Source organism: Melitaea cinxia, chromosome 7, assembly GCF_905220565.1.
Source record: "Melitaea cinxia chromosome 7, ilMelCinx1.1, whole genome shotgun sequence".
Classification (NCBI taxonomy): Eukaryota; Metazoa; Arthropoda; class Insecta; order Lepidoptera; family Nymphalidae; genus Melitaea; species Melitaea cinxia.
In genome coordinates, this window is record NC_059400.1 from 9366725 (window position 1) to 9384083 (window position 17359).

General features: G+C 32.8%; 1 protein-coding gene across 1 annotated transcript; it reads left to right on the plus strand.

Annotated features, from left to right (window-relative positions):
- The first annotated feature begins 5938 nt into the window (after positions 1 to 5938).
- LOC123654990 (tRNA-specific adenosine deaminase 1) lies at positions 5939 to 7930 on the plus strand. The gene is made up of 2 exons (XM_045590841.1): positions 5939 to 6925; positions 7605 to 7930. Exons 1-2 carry the CDS (start codon positions 6000 to 6002, stop codon positions 7906 to 7908), a joined length of 1230 nt encoding a protein of 409 aa, XP_045446797.1. The 5' UTR covers positions 5939 to 5999; the 3' UTR covers positions 7909 to 7930.
- The last annotated feature ends 9429 nt before the right edge of the window (positions 7931 to 17359 follow it).

The window sequence follows — 17359 nt, forward strand, 5'->3', positions numbered from 1 at the left end:
TTTCATGTGGAATGTGATATTTTACACCTAAAAGATCCTATACATTATTGCGAATGGAGTTTAGATCAAAACATTCTGACATTTATTTAAATTGTTATGACATGGGCATTCGATATTCAACTTTAATATAGGCATATTTTTCTCATGCAATCATCAAAATAAATTGATTCAAAATCGTCGACATTCGAGCCTTTGTTACGTTACAATTTTGGGGTGTTTCCCTCTGCAGGGGTCCGCTTTAGTACAAATTACTTCGAAACGATTTCAATTTGTATTCGATATTATTGCATAATACTGTTAAGTTCTGAATTATTCATTATAAGCATTACTTGAAAGATTGATACGAGAGATAGCCGTTGCTTTATTGAGAATTCATCTAAATCGTAAGGTGTAGTGTCTGTTAAAGCCGGGTACAATCAAAGTTAAAATATTATGATATGACCTACCTTTCTGAATCGTTTTAGCTGTACTTAAGCAATTGTGAATATATTAATATATTAAAATGAAACAAAACAATTTGTACTACATACGTCGCCGTGAAAGCCGAGCTGACTATAACACATAGACCTAAAAAAATTAGATTTGAAAATTTGTTAAGTTGATACATATTAAAGCGGATTATTTGCGTCCTAAGTTTTTAAAGGAATTATACACCTAGGTACTTGTTTAGGTATTTCTTATCATTTGTTTAAATTTTTTTTAAAGAATTTGTCTTGCGTTGAATTACTTATTTGATTTGAAGTTGCTATTTTTCAAATACTTACAATGTTGTCATTCGACCAATTAAAGTATGAAAGTTATACAAACCGAGTGTTAAAGACTTGAAACGTATTTTAAAGTCCTGATTGTAAGTTTCTGTATGCTAAGTTTTTTTTTAACGAGCACATATATCTGTGCTCAAGATGTAATTTTGGATATTAATTTGACAACATATTATGTTATATTCTTTTTCATTTTTTTTAGTCACAGAATTTTTGAAATGTAAAAAAAATATAGAAGGGTTGTTAATTTTTTCTACAGTCTTACACATCCACTATAATTTATAATTTTTTTTTTTTACTTTTTAAACAGAGATCATGGCCTCAGGCGGCACACGACAGGGGTGCATCAATTTAACACGATTTTTTGAATTGCCAAAAAAGTATTCAAAATTGTGTCCGCAAGGTAACGTACATCAAAAATATATAGTAGAATTGAAAACTTCCTACTTTTTTGTAGTCGGTTAGTGAACATAATGAAAACTGTGCTTGCAATGAATGTGTTTAATTAATGTGAATAAAAAATGAATTGCAATGCAAATTTTCCGTGGGTCCCGGGCGGCAAAAAACCACGCCACGCCACTGCAGTGGTATATAAAGTATAAGAGCCCTTCCTATGGTGCTTATCGTTTTTTCTTTTTACAAGATAATACTAGTAAGAGACTTATAGTCATTAGTATAATTGATAAGTATCTGTGAAGTACCTCTCATATAAGGGACGTAATATTTAATTTCATAGGGTATCAATGAGGAAGTTTTCTTTGAAGTTGGTGTAATTTGCGCCCTAAGCAATACGTAACCCACAATAATGTTTTCTAATGCTCTCACAACTCTTCAATTCACAATGATTTAGGCCCGTTACATCATAAGTAATCAGAAACTACACAAAACTGGATAATGTACAATAACAAGACTATGTTTCATTATAATAATAGAGTTCAATAGCTAAATTTAGAGGCTAGCGGTTATTTAATAATTTTTAAAAATAGATTCAACAAAACAGTTCGTAAAATTTTAAGTAACATTCATAAGTACTACATGAATCATTTAATACGTTTTTATTTATAATAATATTTGTATATTCCCAGAATGTTAGTCATTATGAATAATGAGGGCGTTTGAATTACAAACTACCTTCTTATTAGGGGGCCACCTTTTTTTCTTTATTAAAGAGCTTTGCTACTACTGCGACTCACTCTGTCTCTATCTCTCTATGTCGCTCTGTTATTATACTTTTATGTTAATACAGTTACATGATCACCACACCTTAAGACACTATTGATTGAACTTCATCGACCAATTTATACGGTTTCTTTGCCGAATTAGATTCTGGTTTTGTCGAAATACTATTACATTCTCCAACATTCGTATAAAAATGTTTATTAGGAAAAAATTGGTGTCTTCTGGTTTCGTTCTTAATACATAACATTAATATATTATAGGCATCCTCTACTACTCCATAAATTGAATAATTAGGGTGTGGAGTTTAACCCATCAAATGGCCAAATTTATTGAATGGAATATGTCCAGACCGCAACTGTAAAGCAGTGACAACGTCTTTTCTGGTTAATAGCCCTGTGGGTAAAGCTTTAGATTAGGTAAAAACGAATTTCGGGACCGTGGGGGGAAGGGGGGGAGAGGGTGGGGAACGCTACCCCTGGTACCACTGTCACACCTCAGAACCCCATGGTTATGGAGATATCCATGGTTAAAGTTTTGAGGTTAGAAGAAGAATTTCGAAAGTTAGAGGAACGCTTGGCTCCGGCGCTGCGAGAAGTGCAGCCCTTCCGCCCTTGCGTGCGAAAGCGCGCGAACGAATGCGTAGAGGAGCGGCTGAGCGGAGAGCCTTCGGCGACCAGCCTCCGCTGCGGAACGGAGCATGAGTGCCCCCCTGCCCTCCCTCCGCGCCTCCGCGGCACAAAAAAAACACTCTAGGGGTAGGACAGACCAAGACCACGTGGACAGTGGGGTGCTCCGATTCAGTTTTGGGTATTTCTCGAATTTCTAAACCTATATTCTAGCACGCAATGTTACTAATTTTATTAGAATATTATGCCTGACGCGTTATTTTGTTTAAAAGTGTCGATTTGTCACACAATGCAAACCTTACGAGCTCAAAGGTATTATAATAGCTTTAAATTCTTCTTCTAACCTCAAAACTTTAACCATGGATATCTCCATAACCATGGGGTTTTGAGGTGTGACAGTGTTACCTTGTATATATTCCCCTACACCCTCCACCCTCCACACCCAAAAACCCCATAATTCGGTTTTTCTAATTCGGTTTTACCTAATCTAGATCTTAGCCGCCCTGTGTCTATCTGAGGTACATTGAGCGGGTGAGGTTGTATGGTCCGGTACCAGATGCATTTGTCTTTCGACTTTTTATCAAAATATTCTCTCTACAAATCAATACATTTATTTTTGATTATATTTAACACTCGGAAATAATAGGCTTAATAATCATTTCTATTCCATCGCAAGCTCCATACTTAGCTGCCATTATAGACCAGTGCTTTTAGCCTCTGAAAATAGTAAAAAGTGAAAACAAATTATTGTAGGATGAAACCCATTGGAAAAGAAAGATAATACGACGAAAATGAAAGGAACAAAAAAGTACGGGCGATCTGAGGTCGGGAAGTGGTAGGGAGGGGGCTTTATCTCTATCTTAATTCAATGGTAAAGTTGTAGGTACTCAAAATTCATGTGAAAAATTCAAGTAACCAAGTTTTTGGTTTTTTATTTTTCTTTTACAAGAAAAAAAAAGCCTTTTATACGAAATGTGGTGAAAATTTACCTTTTTATGTTCCAAACACACTGTGATTTTTTTTATTTAAAATATTTATTTTTTCACCTTATTTTGACCTTAATATCGAAAAAGCACCCTCATTTTCAATCCAAAATTCTCACTTAAAATTATCAGCTTTTTTAAAAAAGTCGGTGGGTTTTTTTGTTAAAATCTCTGTTTTCTTATTGTGTAAAAAATATACATTACTATGGTAAATGTTTTCAGAAAATGCAAGAAAATGAAAAGAATATTTAAAAAGACATCTACAACATTTTGAGAAAGTTGTAAAATCTTCTTTAAATTATATACGTAGATGCTTATTTATTGCTATTTTATGATAAGTTATATACCTGAGTGACCTGCGGAAAATTTTAGCCCATCAAAAGTTATTTCATAGAGACGTGGGGAAGGCGGTTACTAGAAGGGTCTGGGCCTTACTACCTGTTATTTGTTTCTTCTATATTCAGACAGATTTCAGACTTACAATTACACTGTAAAAATTGTATTTATATATTCAAGGTTCATTAACGCGAAGTACTCAGCAAACTATCTATTTTATATACATTTTGTTAAAATTATTCGCATACCATCAATTGAAGATGGGCATGATATTTGCAGTTCTGGCGCTTGGATATATTTTTGAATATTATTTTACAATACAGTTAACAAATTTTGAAAGTGTCATATTTAAAACTGTATTAGTTAGAAATATAAAGTTTTGTTCACACACGTGTTAGGGATATTTTTGAGGTTTAATTTGTATTTATTAGCATTTCTTTAACTGCTGTGTGGTTATGGCAGTACAGAATATAGCCACCCCCTCTCTTCCCGTGGCTGTCGTAAGAGGCGACTAAGGGATAACACAGTTCCACTACCACCTTGGAACTTAAAAAGCAGACCGATGGTGGATGACCCAACTGCTGGCTTTAAAATACACAGGTCGAAGACGGGCAGCAGCGTCTACGGTGCGACAAAGCCAGCCCTGCGGTCACTAACCCGCCTGCACCGCGTGGTGACTATGGGCAATACACATGAGTTCACGCCAGATTTCGCATTTCCTTAAAATTTCTCAGTGAAAATAATCTAACCTTTTTACTGTCTTTTTTCTTTACATTATAAATGGATCTAGATAGACTTCCGGATCCACTGGACCTTGGTGATCCTCAGAGAAGAATCTATACTTCGTTTACACAATAATAAACCCAGATCTTAATTCTCTTTACTGCCGCCGCTGGCTGCGCTAGAATTTAGGACGTACCGATACTATTATTATTATTACAAGTAAACACGCGTTAACTCAAGAATGTTGAATTTAATTAATTTAAATATAAAATATTAATTTATTTATTTAAAGTTAGTTATAATAAAAAGAAATCGGAAGGCGAAAATCTTAGAAGAAGTTGTGTTAATTATGTTTTGGACAAAAACAGTAAAGATTGACACGATATTTGAAATAATGAATGATTTTTCTAAAAGGAATATTTCCATTTTTGCATTTTTCATTTTAAAGCCATGAGATGAGCATGAGAAAGAATTAAAAAATATATGTTTTTAAAAATGCGAGGACATTTTCTAGTCATGTGTTTCAATTAAAGTGCTACGGATAGAACAGTTACAAAAGTAAGCAGTTGGTTCCAGTCCAGTTTAATGAAATATTCACGAATGGAATCATAGACGGCCTTTTCAAAATTGAGTTCTGTAGTCTCAGGATTGTATGGCAATCTTTTATCCTCCGAAGGATCGACAGTTATTTGTGATGTTTGATGATAGCAATCTACTACATTTAATGAAAATACTGAAATTAATAGGCATTTGGATTTTTTTTAATATTTTAATATTTAAAAATTTTAAGGCAATTTGTAGTTATTAATTTTATTAACTAAAATTTTTTAAATCTATTTTTATATATCTATTTATTTTTCCATTGAATAAAACGGACTAACTACTACTAATTTTTATATTATTATTCATTAATACCACAAGTTTTTAGCTTTGCAAATTATCCCTTGAATTTTTCTATATTGTTAGGTTTACAGCATTTGAAAAGTTTTTAAGAATTTCCTAAAACTTTTATTTAATTCCACGTTTTACAGAATATTTTTTTCCAGAGCTGTCAATAGCAACAACAAAACTTCCCTCTTCCCTCATTCAAATCCTTTTAAACGAGTACTTCTTGAAAAAATGGTGAGCTCTACCGGCAAAAACTTTGTCTCCTAAATCGAGACCATTCGTTCAACATTATACGTTCGCACCTGTGGTTCGCACTCCTTGTAGCTATGCTTCGTGTACAACACTATCAACCAGTGTCTAATGTCATTGTCATATTACTATTCAGCTGTCATTTGGGTTTGAAGTTTTATTTGTTTATCAACCAAAAACCAAAAAAATCTCTCTTTTCTCATCACAGAAATATTATATTTTTGTTCTTTATTTTCTATATATAGATAATTAAAATGCTAGAATTTTCTATAGACAAAATTGCAGAATATTGTATAAATTTGTATGATAAACTTCCAAAATCAGGTAAACCAGTTAAAGATGAATGGACTGTACTTTCTGGGATAGTGCAATTTGATAAAGTAACAAAAGTGTGCGACGTTGTTTCCCTGGGCACTGGTTCAAAGTGCATTGGAGCTTCGAAGATGTCTCCAGCAGGTAACATCTTAAACGACTCTCATGCTGAAGTTTTCGCGCGACGGGGATTTTTAATTTACTTGTATAAAAATATTGTTCACACAATAGAGAATAAGCCATCCATATTTGTTAAAGATAAAAATAAATTCAAACTGAGAGAAAATATAGAGTTTATTTTTTATTCATCACAGATGCCATGTGGTGATGCATCAATAATACCCAAAATTGGAATAGAAGATGATGTTGGTAATATAGTTTTATCGAGCAAGAGAGATGCTGAGGAAGATAGCTGTGACATTGAAAGTAAAAGACAAAAGTTAGATATTTATAGAACAGGTGCAAAATGCTTGCCTCATACAGATCAAGATCCGAAAAAGCCGGGGGATAATTATCACTTACTTGGACAGGTGAGGACAAAGCCTGGAAGAGGTGATAGAACATTGTCAGTGTCATGCAGCGACAAAATGGCTCGGTGGATACATGTTGGTATTCAGGGAGCATTGCTAGACATGTTATTGTCTGAACCAATTTTTATAAAATATTTTATTTTTGGTTCTGGAGTTCCTTACTGTGAAAAAGCATTACAAAGAGCTTTTTTAAAGAGAAATTGTGATATTTCAATAGAAAAAATGCTTACATACATTCCTGAATTTTACCAATGTTCAAAAATATTTCCTCATATACGAGAAGGGGATTGTATAAGACCAGCTGCTGGGAGTATTGTATGGGTTAAAACAAAACAAAAGTAAGTTGAACAATTGTGTCTGTTATCAAACACAAAAAACCGACCAACCATTTACACCAACAAGTAATTAAATGTAAACATTATCAATATAGGTAGTGAGTGTAATGAGTCGATTGAATAGGGATTATACTTTTGACCAGACCCATCTAAGGTTAAGCTTTTTGATATGATAAATTTGGGGTCTGTTGGTCCCCTACACTCAAATTTTGAGTCTGGTAAAATGTGCAGCACCTTTATTTGTGGGCCTGTGTTATTAGAGATGGCTCAAAATTTACTCTTCAGACCTCGTTTAGTTTGAATTGGGCCACACTGCAGGCACGAGCTTTGTAATAAAAACCCAGTAAAAATTATATATAATACAGTCATACCCATAAAATACAGTCAAATGGAGTAAAAAGTTACACCAAAAAACACAGTCTAATTGAAAACCTCTTTTTATAAAGTCCGTTTAAAATGTTTGTAGTGTATTAATAAAAATGTGTTCATAACTAATTTACACCATATGTTACTGTTATTTATCATTTTTCTCTCTTATCTGCAAATTATTTGTAATTTTAATAGTTGTCACTGAAAACAAAAAGTTTTCACTTTCATAGCTAACTAACTGCATCATCAATCAAATTTATTTATTGAATAATCAAAGATAAAAATGTAATTATCAATATTATTTCAATTTCAGCTTATTAGAAGTAGCAGTTCAAGGTCAAAAATTAGGATTAACCAAGAAGAAAGCCAATAGTCTCAGCTGCTGTTTGTCTATTAGTAAATACAAACTTTACAAACTGTTCCAAGAGGTTTTAATAAAACAAAATGAATTATGCAATAACATTTGTGGAGAAGAATCTCTAAGAAAACTAGAATATAGTAAAATGAAGAAAAAGTCTGAGAGATATCAAGCAAATTGGTGTGCTACGAAAGAATTATTTTTTAAAATATGGACAATAAAGCCTGATATGTGGAATTTTACTTTGAATGATCAATAATTGTATTATAATTATAATGTTTGTGTACTTTTATTATTTGAAAATAATGAGTGCTATACATAAATATAGAAATATTAATTGGGATAACCAATGTGCATTATTTGTATTGTTATATCAATAACAGTATTCACTGGATGAAAGTTAGTAATATGTTTTTGAAACCCTTAAAACAAAATTATAGTTTATCGACTGAAGTGAAAAATGCCCTGAGGGAACCAACCCCGAACCGACTTGAAAAAATAGTCAATTGATTATTTTCTCCTTTTTATAAATTGCTTAAAAAAGAGGTTCTCAACTTGACTGTATTTTTTATGTTTTACCTCATAACTTACCTTACCTTATAAGCGTATCGATTTTGATGATTCTTTTTTAATCGAAAGCTGGTGCTTGTCATGTGGTTCCATTTAAATTTGATAGAGATCTGACTAACGAGTACTTTTTAATTGAGTTAATGCGCATTTACTTAACAATTTTTTTAGCTACAAGTACAATAATTGTGTTTGCTCGCAAACGAAAAAAAAACCGACTTCAATTACATCGAAGAGTAATACAACGTAGATCGATGAAAAAATAGTAATACTTTGTTCATATTCCATATAACGCGACATTATAAAATTGTAGAATTATGTAATGTTCTACTGTTATTTCTAACATTTTGTTAGCGATTGTAGGCAGAAATTTCATAAAAGGCCCGTCGTCGATTCGCGCGAAGCGCTGACATCGCTTATTACGGCGGGTTTTTTAGTTGAAGCGGATTTATATTGAATTACGGTTTATGTCTTTTTTATTAAAAATATGTACTGTTCATGTTTTCACACAGCTCCGATGCACGACTGGAGTTTACCCCTTCAGATCAACTGTCTAAATAGGCACAAAAAGGCTTACTAGTCTGAGAAATATATTATTACTATATCAAATTGTAAATAAATGAATCTAATAACGCCATCTATCAGAACCTAATTGCGTTATTAGAAAACGTCTGAACGCCATCTCTAACAAGGTCATTCGTTCAGTAGATTTTACTGTTCAATTTTTTCATTCCGGGGTCGGCACGTAAAATAGCCAAGTAAATACCCAGTATTAGCGATAACTCAAAAATTAAAAGCACAAATATATTTATAACGAATAAACTGCTACTCTCTACTCTAGTGGAATATTGTAATTTGATCGATAGTCAACGAAGTAATTTCATTAAATTTTGATAGATGGCGTTGTGGCAAAGTATTGAACATGACCACAGTCGTCTTAACATCGTCATGTAAATACGTGTCATCAAAGATTACTCAAAAATTGCTCATTATATCTCAATCATGTTTAAAACGGACGACATGGCAAGTATTAGCTTTTGATTTATACAAAAAAGATCAAAATCAGTGCAACCAGTAAAAAGATATAACGTATAATACAATGTAGGGTGACGAAAAAACCGTCAAGTAAATACGCAATATTAGATATAACTCACAAATTACTAATCAAATCTCAATTAAATTTGAATGGGACCACGTGACGAATAGTAGCTTTTAATTTATATAAGAAACGTCAAAATCGGTGCACCCAGTAAAAAGTTATGAGGTATAATACAACGTAAGGTGACGAAAATAATGTCAAGTAAATACGCGTTATCAAAGATTAATCAAAAAGTAGTTATCAGATCTCGATAAAATTTATATGTGACCACATGATAAACATCAGCTTTCGATTAAAGTAAAAATTATCAAAATCGATACACCCAGTAAAAAGTTATTGCGAATTTTCATGAGTTTCCCTCGATTCCTCTGGGATCCCATCATCAGATCCTAGTTTCCTTATCACGGTACCAAACTAGGGATATCCCCTTTCCAACAAAAAAAGAATTATCAAAATCGGTACATCCAGTAGAAAGTTATGCGGTATAATACAACGTAGGTCGACGAAAAAAGCGTCAAGTAAAAACACATTATTAGATATAACTCGAAAAGTAGTTGTTAGATCTCAAATAAATTTAAATGGGACCAATTGGCACACACCACCTTTCGATTAAAACAAAATTTGTCGAAATCGGTCCACACGGGCAAAAGTTCTGATGTAACATACATAAAAAAAAAAAAAAAAAAAAAAAAAAAAAAAAAAAAAAAAAAAAATACAGTCGAATTGAGAACCTCCTCCTTTTTTGGAAGTCGGTTAAAAAGCAAGCCTATTTACAGTGTGCAACGCTAGGGTAAGTGGAGCGGGGAGGGAGCTAATGTTATTTTATTATTGTTTAATCTTTTACATATACTACAACTAATTATTTAACTTATATTTTTACAATTTATTACCTCGCTTTCCCTTTTAACTATAAAACTTAATTCAAACTTACAAAACTAACTTGCGAACTATTCCTTATATCGTCTATCCTTCGCTGTTATGTTGACCTAAATATTATATACAATATTTACACAACATAATTTCCTATATTTTATTTCTATTATTTACTTTGATTGCGGCTTTTTTACAAAACTGCGGGAACAGCTCTCTACTATTTGTATTTTCGAGAAGTCTTGGCAAGGTATTTTGATTCAATTTCGCTCCCAATCGACTTTCAAGGCGCAGTCTCTCGTATTCCACGGTTGGGCAGTCCAGGAGGACGTGGAGGACAGATTCCGAACACTCAGGGTCGCAGACGCACGACGGACTCTCCTTGCACTTGAAGCGGTACAAGTACTCGTAGAATCCGCCATGCCCCGTCAACACCTGAGTGACAAACCTGTCCACCTTTATTTTACCTATGATCCTTTGTGCGGCTGTCGCGTCAGGGAAGAAGACCCTGGTGACGCCAGCCGTTTCGCCGGCCTGATACCGCTGGTTCCATTCATCAAGCGATTGCATACGAATGCTCCGCCTGATGAACGAAACCGGATACGCGCTTGCTTAGCCAGTGCAATGTGGGCTGTTTCAATCAGAAAAAAAAGAAAAATTGCGTGATATTTGCCGAGGCCCCCCTCCCTCCAACGTAAGATTAGATGATTGATGATGATTTGACTCGACCCCCCCCCCCCTTAAACACCTCATGTCTTTTATGAATGCTCCCTTATATATTACATGGATAAGAAAGATTATTTAGGCGAGGCTTTTACTGTAATTTGCCTACTTGGATATCTAAATGCTAATAAGGAACATCGTGTAAATTAACATCAAGAGTAATACGAAAATAAAAGGATTTTGGTATTTCTTTACAATAGTTGGCCGATTCTCAGACCTACCGGATATGCACACAAAATTTCATAAAAATCGGTCCAGCCATTTCAGAGGAGTATGGCAACTAACGTTGTGACACGAGAATTTTATATAAGTATAATATTTATTTTGACATTATAAAGCAGGGGTTCCTAAACTTATTTTGTCTACTACTTACTAAGAGAATAAATTATTTTATAGTGCCCCCTTTGAGCAATCTTTTAATGAATATTAGTTGATGTTCACAAGTTGTAGTCGAGAGTCCTTATAGTTTAAATGACAAATCGCCCCCCAAGCCTCTGCACAACGGCACTATTTTTTTTAGGTCTCTTACTCCCTTTCCGTCCCTTTAGTAGTGCAGCGCCCACTAGGGGGCGTTATCGTCCACTTTAGGAAACACTTATAAAGGAACGATCTAGAAATACTTTACCGCGCATGATCAAGAATTTGGACAAGACCAGATAGACGTAATTTTGTGATACAAGTTATTTAATTATTAATAGTAAATTATTGTTTAATTGCTAGATGTCCATCGTTGGGACGTTTACGGTTGATTTAGTTTAGTTCAGAATTAACTTATTTTTTTTTTTAATAAATTCTTATACATATACACGTAAACAAGAAAAAAAAATATGAACCCCACCTCGAAAGAATCTGTGCAAGTATACAAGAAAGATATATGTTATGAGGAGGAAAGTACGAGAGGCATGGCAGCGAGAACTGGAATAAAAGTAGTCTCCGACGCTGATAGAGGAGCGTACAAAAAAATATGTGTACTATATATATATGTATATCTTAAATAAATAAATGTAGTAGTAATTTAAACTACCTTATAAATGTGCGTAGTATTTAACGAATATCTTATGATAAGTAAATGTATTTTGTTTTCGCTTATTGTAACAGTACGATAACGGAATTTGTTTATCTTAAATACCTACCTTTGAGACGAGATAGTTTATAAGTTTATATTTGCTGTTCGCTATGACAGTACAATGCCCACTCTAGAACATAAATCATAGCAGGTGAACGCATGCGCAGGTCGTCTGTAATCTTTGTGGGTTTCGTGTGTTATTTGTATGGCCGACATAACGTTATGACTTATACTCTTGTCTTATAACGGCATAAATTACGTTATTAGTCTGGATAAATATTGTTTGTAAGTATTCTGATTTAAATTATATTAGAAATTTAAAGTACAAATAAACACTCATATAAGTTTTTAATCTATCACCGTTACTATATGAACATAATTGGGAGCCATCACCTGTGGCGTCGTAACGTCCCCGAAATATAAGGAGTTTCAAAATTACAATTAAATAAATACATACATATTTACACAATACAATTGCGTTAAGACTAATTCTATTTAAATTACTCAATACATATTAAAATTTTTGTCACTTAGCAATAAATATAACGGTCGAGTCGTAAATAGGTTGTTCTTCTTGATTACTTGATATCAGGAGGTGTAGCCAGTCACGATTTGTTTACTTACAACTAATTTCCACGCTAAAGAAAACTAATCGTCAACGTGGGCTTAACACCAATCATCAAACCTGACATGTAGGTATTAAGATAACTTTTCTTTACATTATCATATTGTGATCTTTCGAATCAAAGACATCATTCTAAACTTTTTGATGATTTGAGAGAACATTTATGGTGTTGTGGTCCTGGGCCTCGGTTTATTTTTAAATAAGTGTATCAAATAATAAGGTAATTTAGTTAAATTGTCATTATTTATTTTACGTCGACATAAAAAAGCAGCAATTATATTTAAGTAAAGAGATGGCATTACGTAAAGCATGTATTTAATCTAATAGGAGCACTAAAATTGTGAAAAATAAGTTGCAGCAACAAAATTACCTATTTGCGTTTGTTGTAATTTTAAACAAACTAAGTTTTGATTATTTTATCCAGCTTTTCATATTTTAGTTTCTTTCTAAGAGACTTCAAAAAAGAAGGAGTGTCTCAATTTGACTGTATTTTTATGTGTGTTCATTACTTTCTGTCTTCATTACTTTTTATTAGGTGTGTACCGATTTTGTTGATATTTTTTTTTTAAATCGAAAGCTGGTGTTGTCGTGTGACGTTTACATTTTAAGTTATCTTAAATAATACGTACCTATTTAATTTAATTTTTCGAACACCTACACTGTCTTACATATCAATAAACAAAATTATCAAATGCATTCAGTTCCCTTTTGTGTATTTCATAGTCTACTTTTTTTATTGTACCTTGGTTCTATATATAAGCTAATTTTCTCTTTAGGTGATGGAGTAGCCAGTAGGTACTTAGTTGTTAGTAAATAATTGTGTTTGCTCGCAAACGAAAAAAAAACCGACTTCAATTACATCGAAGAGTAATACAACGTAGATCGACGAAAAAATAGTAATACTTTGTTCGTATTCCATATAACGCGACATTATAAAATTGTAGAATTATATAATGTTCTACTGTTATTTCTAACATTTTGTTAGCGATTGTAGGCAGAAATTTCATAAAAGGCCCGTCGTCGATTCGCGCGAAGCGCTGACATCGCTTATTACGGCGGGTTTTTTAGTTGAAGCGGATTTATATTGAATTACGGTTTATGTCTTTTTTATTAAAAATATGTAATGTTCATGTTTTCACACAGCTCCGATGCACGACTGGAGTTTACCCCTTCAGATCAACTGTCTAAATAGGCACAAAAAGGCTTACTAGTCTAAGAAATATATTATTACTATATCAAATTGTAAATAAATGAATGCAATAACGCCATCTATCGGAACCTAATTGCGTTATTAGAAAACGTCTGAACGCCATCTCTAACAAGGTCATTCGTTCAGTAGATTTTACTGTTCAATTTTTTCATTCCGGGGCCTTAAATGAAAATCGATTCTTAAGGAGAAAACTCCAAAAACAGTCAAGTAAATACGCCATATCAGATATAGCTCAAAAAGTTCGAGTCAAATCTCAATTATATTTAAATGGGACCACATGACAAGCACCACCTATCGATTAAAAAAAGAATCATCGATATCGGTCCACCCAGTAAAATAGTAATGAGGTTAATATAACGTTAGTCGACGTAAAATAGCCAAGTAAATACCCAGTATTAGCGATAACTCAAAAATTAAAAGCTCAAATATATTTATAACGAATAAACTGCTACTCTCTACTCTAGTGGAATATTGTAATTTGATCGATAGTGAACGAAGTAATTTCATTACATTTTGATAGATGGCGTTGTGGCAAAGTATTGAACATGACCACAGTCGTCTTAACATCGTCATGTAAATACGTGTCATCAAAGATTACTCAAAAATTGCTCATTATATCTCAATCATATTTAAAACGGACGGCATGACAAGTATTAGCTTTTGATTTATACAAAAAAGATCAAAATCAGTGCACCCAGTAAAAAGATATAACGTATAATACAACGTAGGGTGACGAAAAAACCGTCAAGTAAATACGCAATATTAGATATAACTCACAAATTACGAATCAAATCTCAATTAAATTTGAATGGGACCACGTGACGAATAGTAGCTTTTAATTTATATAAAAAACGTCAAAATCGGTGCACCCAGTAAAAAGTTATGAGGTATAATACAACGTAAGGTGACGAAAATAATGTCAAGTAAATACGCGTTATCAAAGATTAATCAAAAAGTAGTTATCAGATCTCGATAAAATTTATATGAAACCACATGATAAACACCAGCTTTCGATTAAAGTAAAAATTATCAAAATCGATACACCCAGTAAAAAGTTATTGCGGATTTTCAAGAGTTTCTCTCGATTTCTCTGGGATCCCATCATCAGATCCTGGTTTCCTTATCATGGTACCAAACTAGGGATATCCCCTTTCCAACAAAAAAAGAATTATCAAAATCGGTACACCCAGTAGAAAGTTATGTGGTATAATACAACGTAGGTCGACGAAAAAAGCGTCAAGTAAAAACGCATTATTAGATATAATTCGAAAAGTAGTTGTTAGATCTCAAATAAATTTAAATGGGACCAATCGGCACACACCACCTTTCGATTAAAACAAAATTTGTCGAAATCGGTCTACCTGGTCAAAAGTTCTGATGTAACATACATAAAAAAAAAAAAAAAAAAAAAAAAAAAAAAAAAAAAAAAAAAAAAAAATACAGTCGAATTGAGAACCTCCTCCTTTTTTGGAAGTCGGTTAAAAAGTAGGTTTACCTACTCGTTCTATGTAAAGGAAAAAATGCTGTTCTATCTCTCTGTCCATTTAAAGTTAATTACAGTTACAATAGTGGCTTTTGCTCAACGCTTAAAGAGGATCAATAGGTATGCAATACTTGCTATCGGTATTTTAACGGATGACTTGAAGGAGAAATTTAAAATATAACTGGATACAGTCATCGGTTTCATTTCGTGTACACGTTGACACTTATAGGTCACGTGTATTTAGCAGACAAAAATAAATGTAGTCTTATTAACGATTTATGTTTTACAAGGCCGTTTAATTAGAGGTTTAATTAGTCCCTTAAAATTAATTAAGAGTACGTATACATACATTCAAACAACCACTATCTGTGGTATATGGCCCGTCATTTATAAAACTAATATTATTTATAACAACTTTTTTACGAAGACTAATTATGCATACATTTGACCATGACTTTGTAATCTATACAAATATCATAAAGCTGAAGAATTTGTTTGTTTGTTTGTTTAAACGCGCTAATCTCACGAATTGCCGGTTCAAATAAAAAAAAAAGATTTTTATTTTGAATAGACCATTTACCGAGTAAGCCTATAGGCTATATAACTTCACGCTACGATCAATAGGAGCTGAGCATTCATAGGAAATGTTACGAAAAAAGTAAGTAAAATATTCTTTTTTGAGAGCTTCCGTTGCGTTCGTTGCATAAGCGGTTAAACATACCCAAAAACTATGTATGACGGAATTGAAGTTCTAAAAAATGTTCGCGCCAGCTAGACATAATTATGTATATGTCTTAAGGTTACTTCATTATGACTTTGTCTATGGTGATCAAGTTTGTCCTAAAATAATGCACTATATGCGAAGGTGGTTTTATAGACATGATATAAATCTTTATCCAAATAAATACGTTATTCATTGAATGTATTTATTTTTGAAGAAAATTTTGCCTTGATACCATTAGATTTCAATGAACATCTTAGAAGATATCATAGTTCTAAAATAACTCTGCAACAAACTAATGATCACAAAAAATGAAATAGGTGATTTTATTACATTATATATAGCCAAGCATATAAATACTTACGAATGCAAAATAATTCATCAATAAGACAGTTTTGTGAATATAAGCTATGTCGTTTATAGAATTTAATTTATATATTTTTACTATTCAGTCTAACATCAAACATCTCATTGATGTTCATAGGCCTCTTTTTCTTTTTCCAAGTTAGAGATGGATGTGGAAGCTTAATCCACCACGCTGCTCCACTGCAGTTGTTAGGTATATATTAAACATACTTATGTATATGGACTTACAACTGAACCCAACATATGGGTTTAACCAAACCTAGTGAGATCGAGTGCAAAACAATTATTACCTAGTTATTAAACTAAATGTTCAACCAATAAGAAAGCCTATATAATTGTAGATAAATTCAGACATGTAAACACATCTGCCCGCAGTGGATCTGCGTAGTAGATTTGGTTCCAACCGTAGTCATAAACAGAAAATTAGGCCTTTGCTGAACTGTGATTGATTACATACATTTATATATAGCTCTTGTGGTATAGCGGATTAAATTTAAGCCATTTATTTACCCCGAGGTGGTGAGGTCCTGAAGTGCACTCCAATGAGAGTATTTCAACTATTATTAATCGATAATTTTGTAAAGTTATTTGTACATTTTTTGTAGGTATAGAATGAAAAGTTTGTCAAATTTGGTCTTACTAAAGTGGCAGTTATATTTACAGACCATTGTTAAAAAATTCTTAATTCGCTCTAACTCCGAACTTCAGGTTTTAATTTGATTATTGAAGTAATGAATTAAGTGTAACTGCGTATCGCTATGACTACAGTTTTATAAAAAGGAGAATGGTAAACATCAAAAATTTACACAAAAATTATTGTGTTGCATTTACTCTTTATGTAACAAGGAGACAGACAACAACGCATATTTGGTACTCAGCTTACAGACAGTAACTACGTCACGATTTCAAAACAAAAAAATATTCGTTATTCCAAGGACGTTGTCGTTGTCATTATTTAACGTTTTTATCGTTTCTATAAA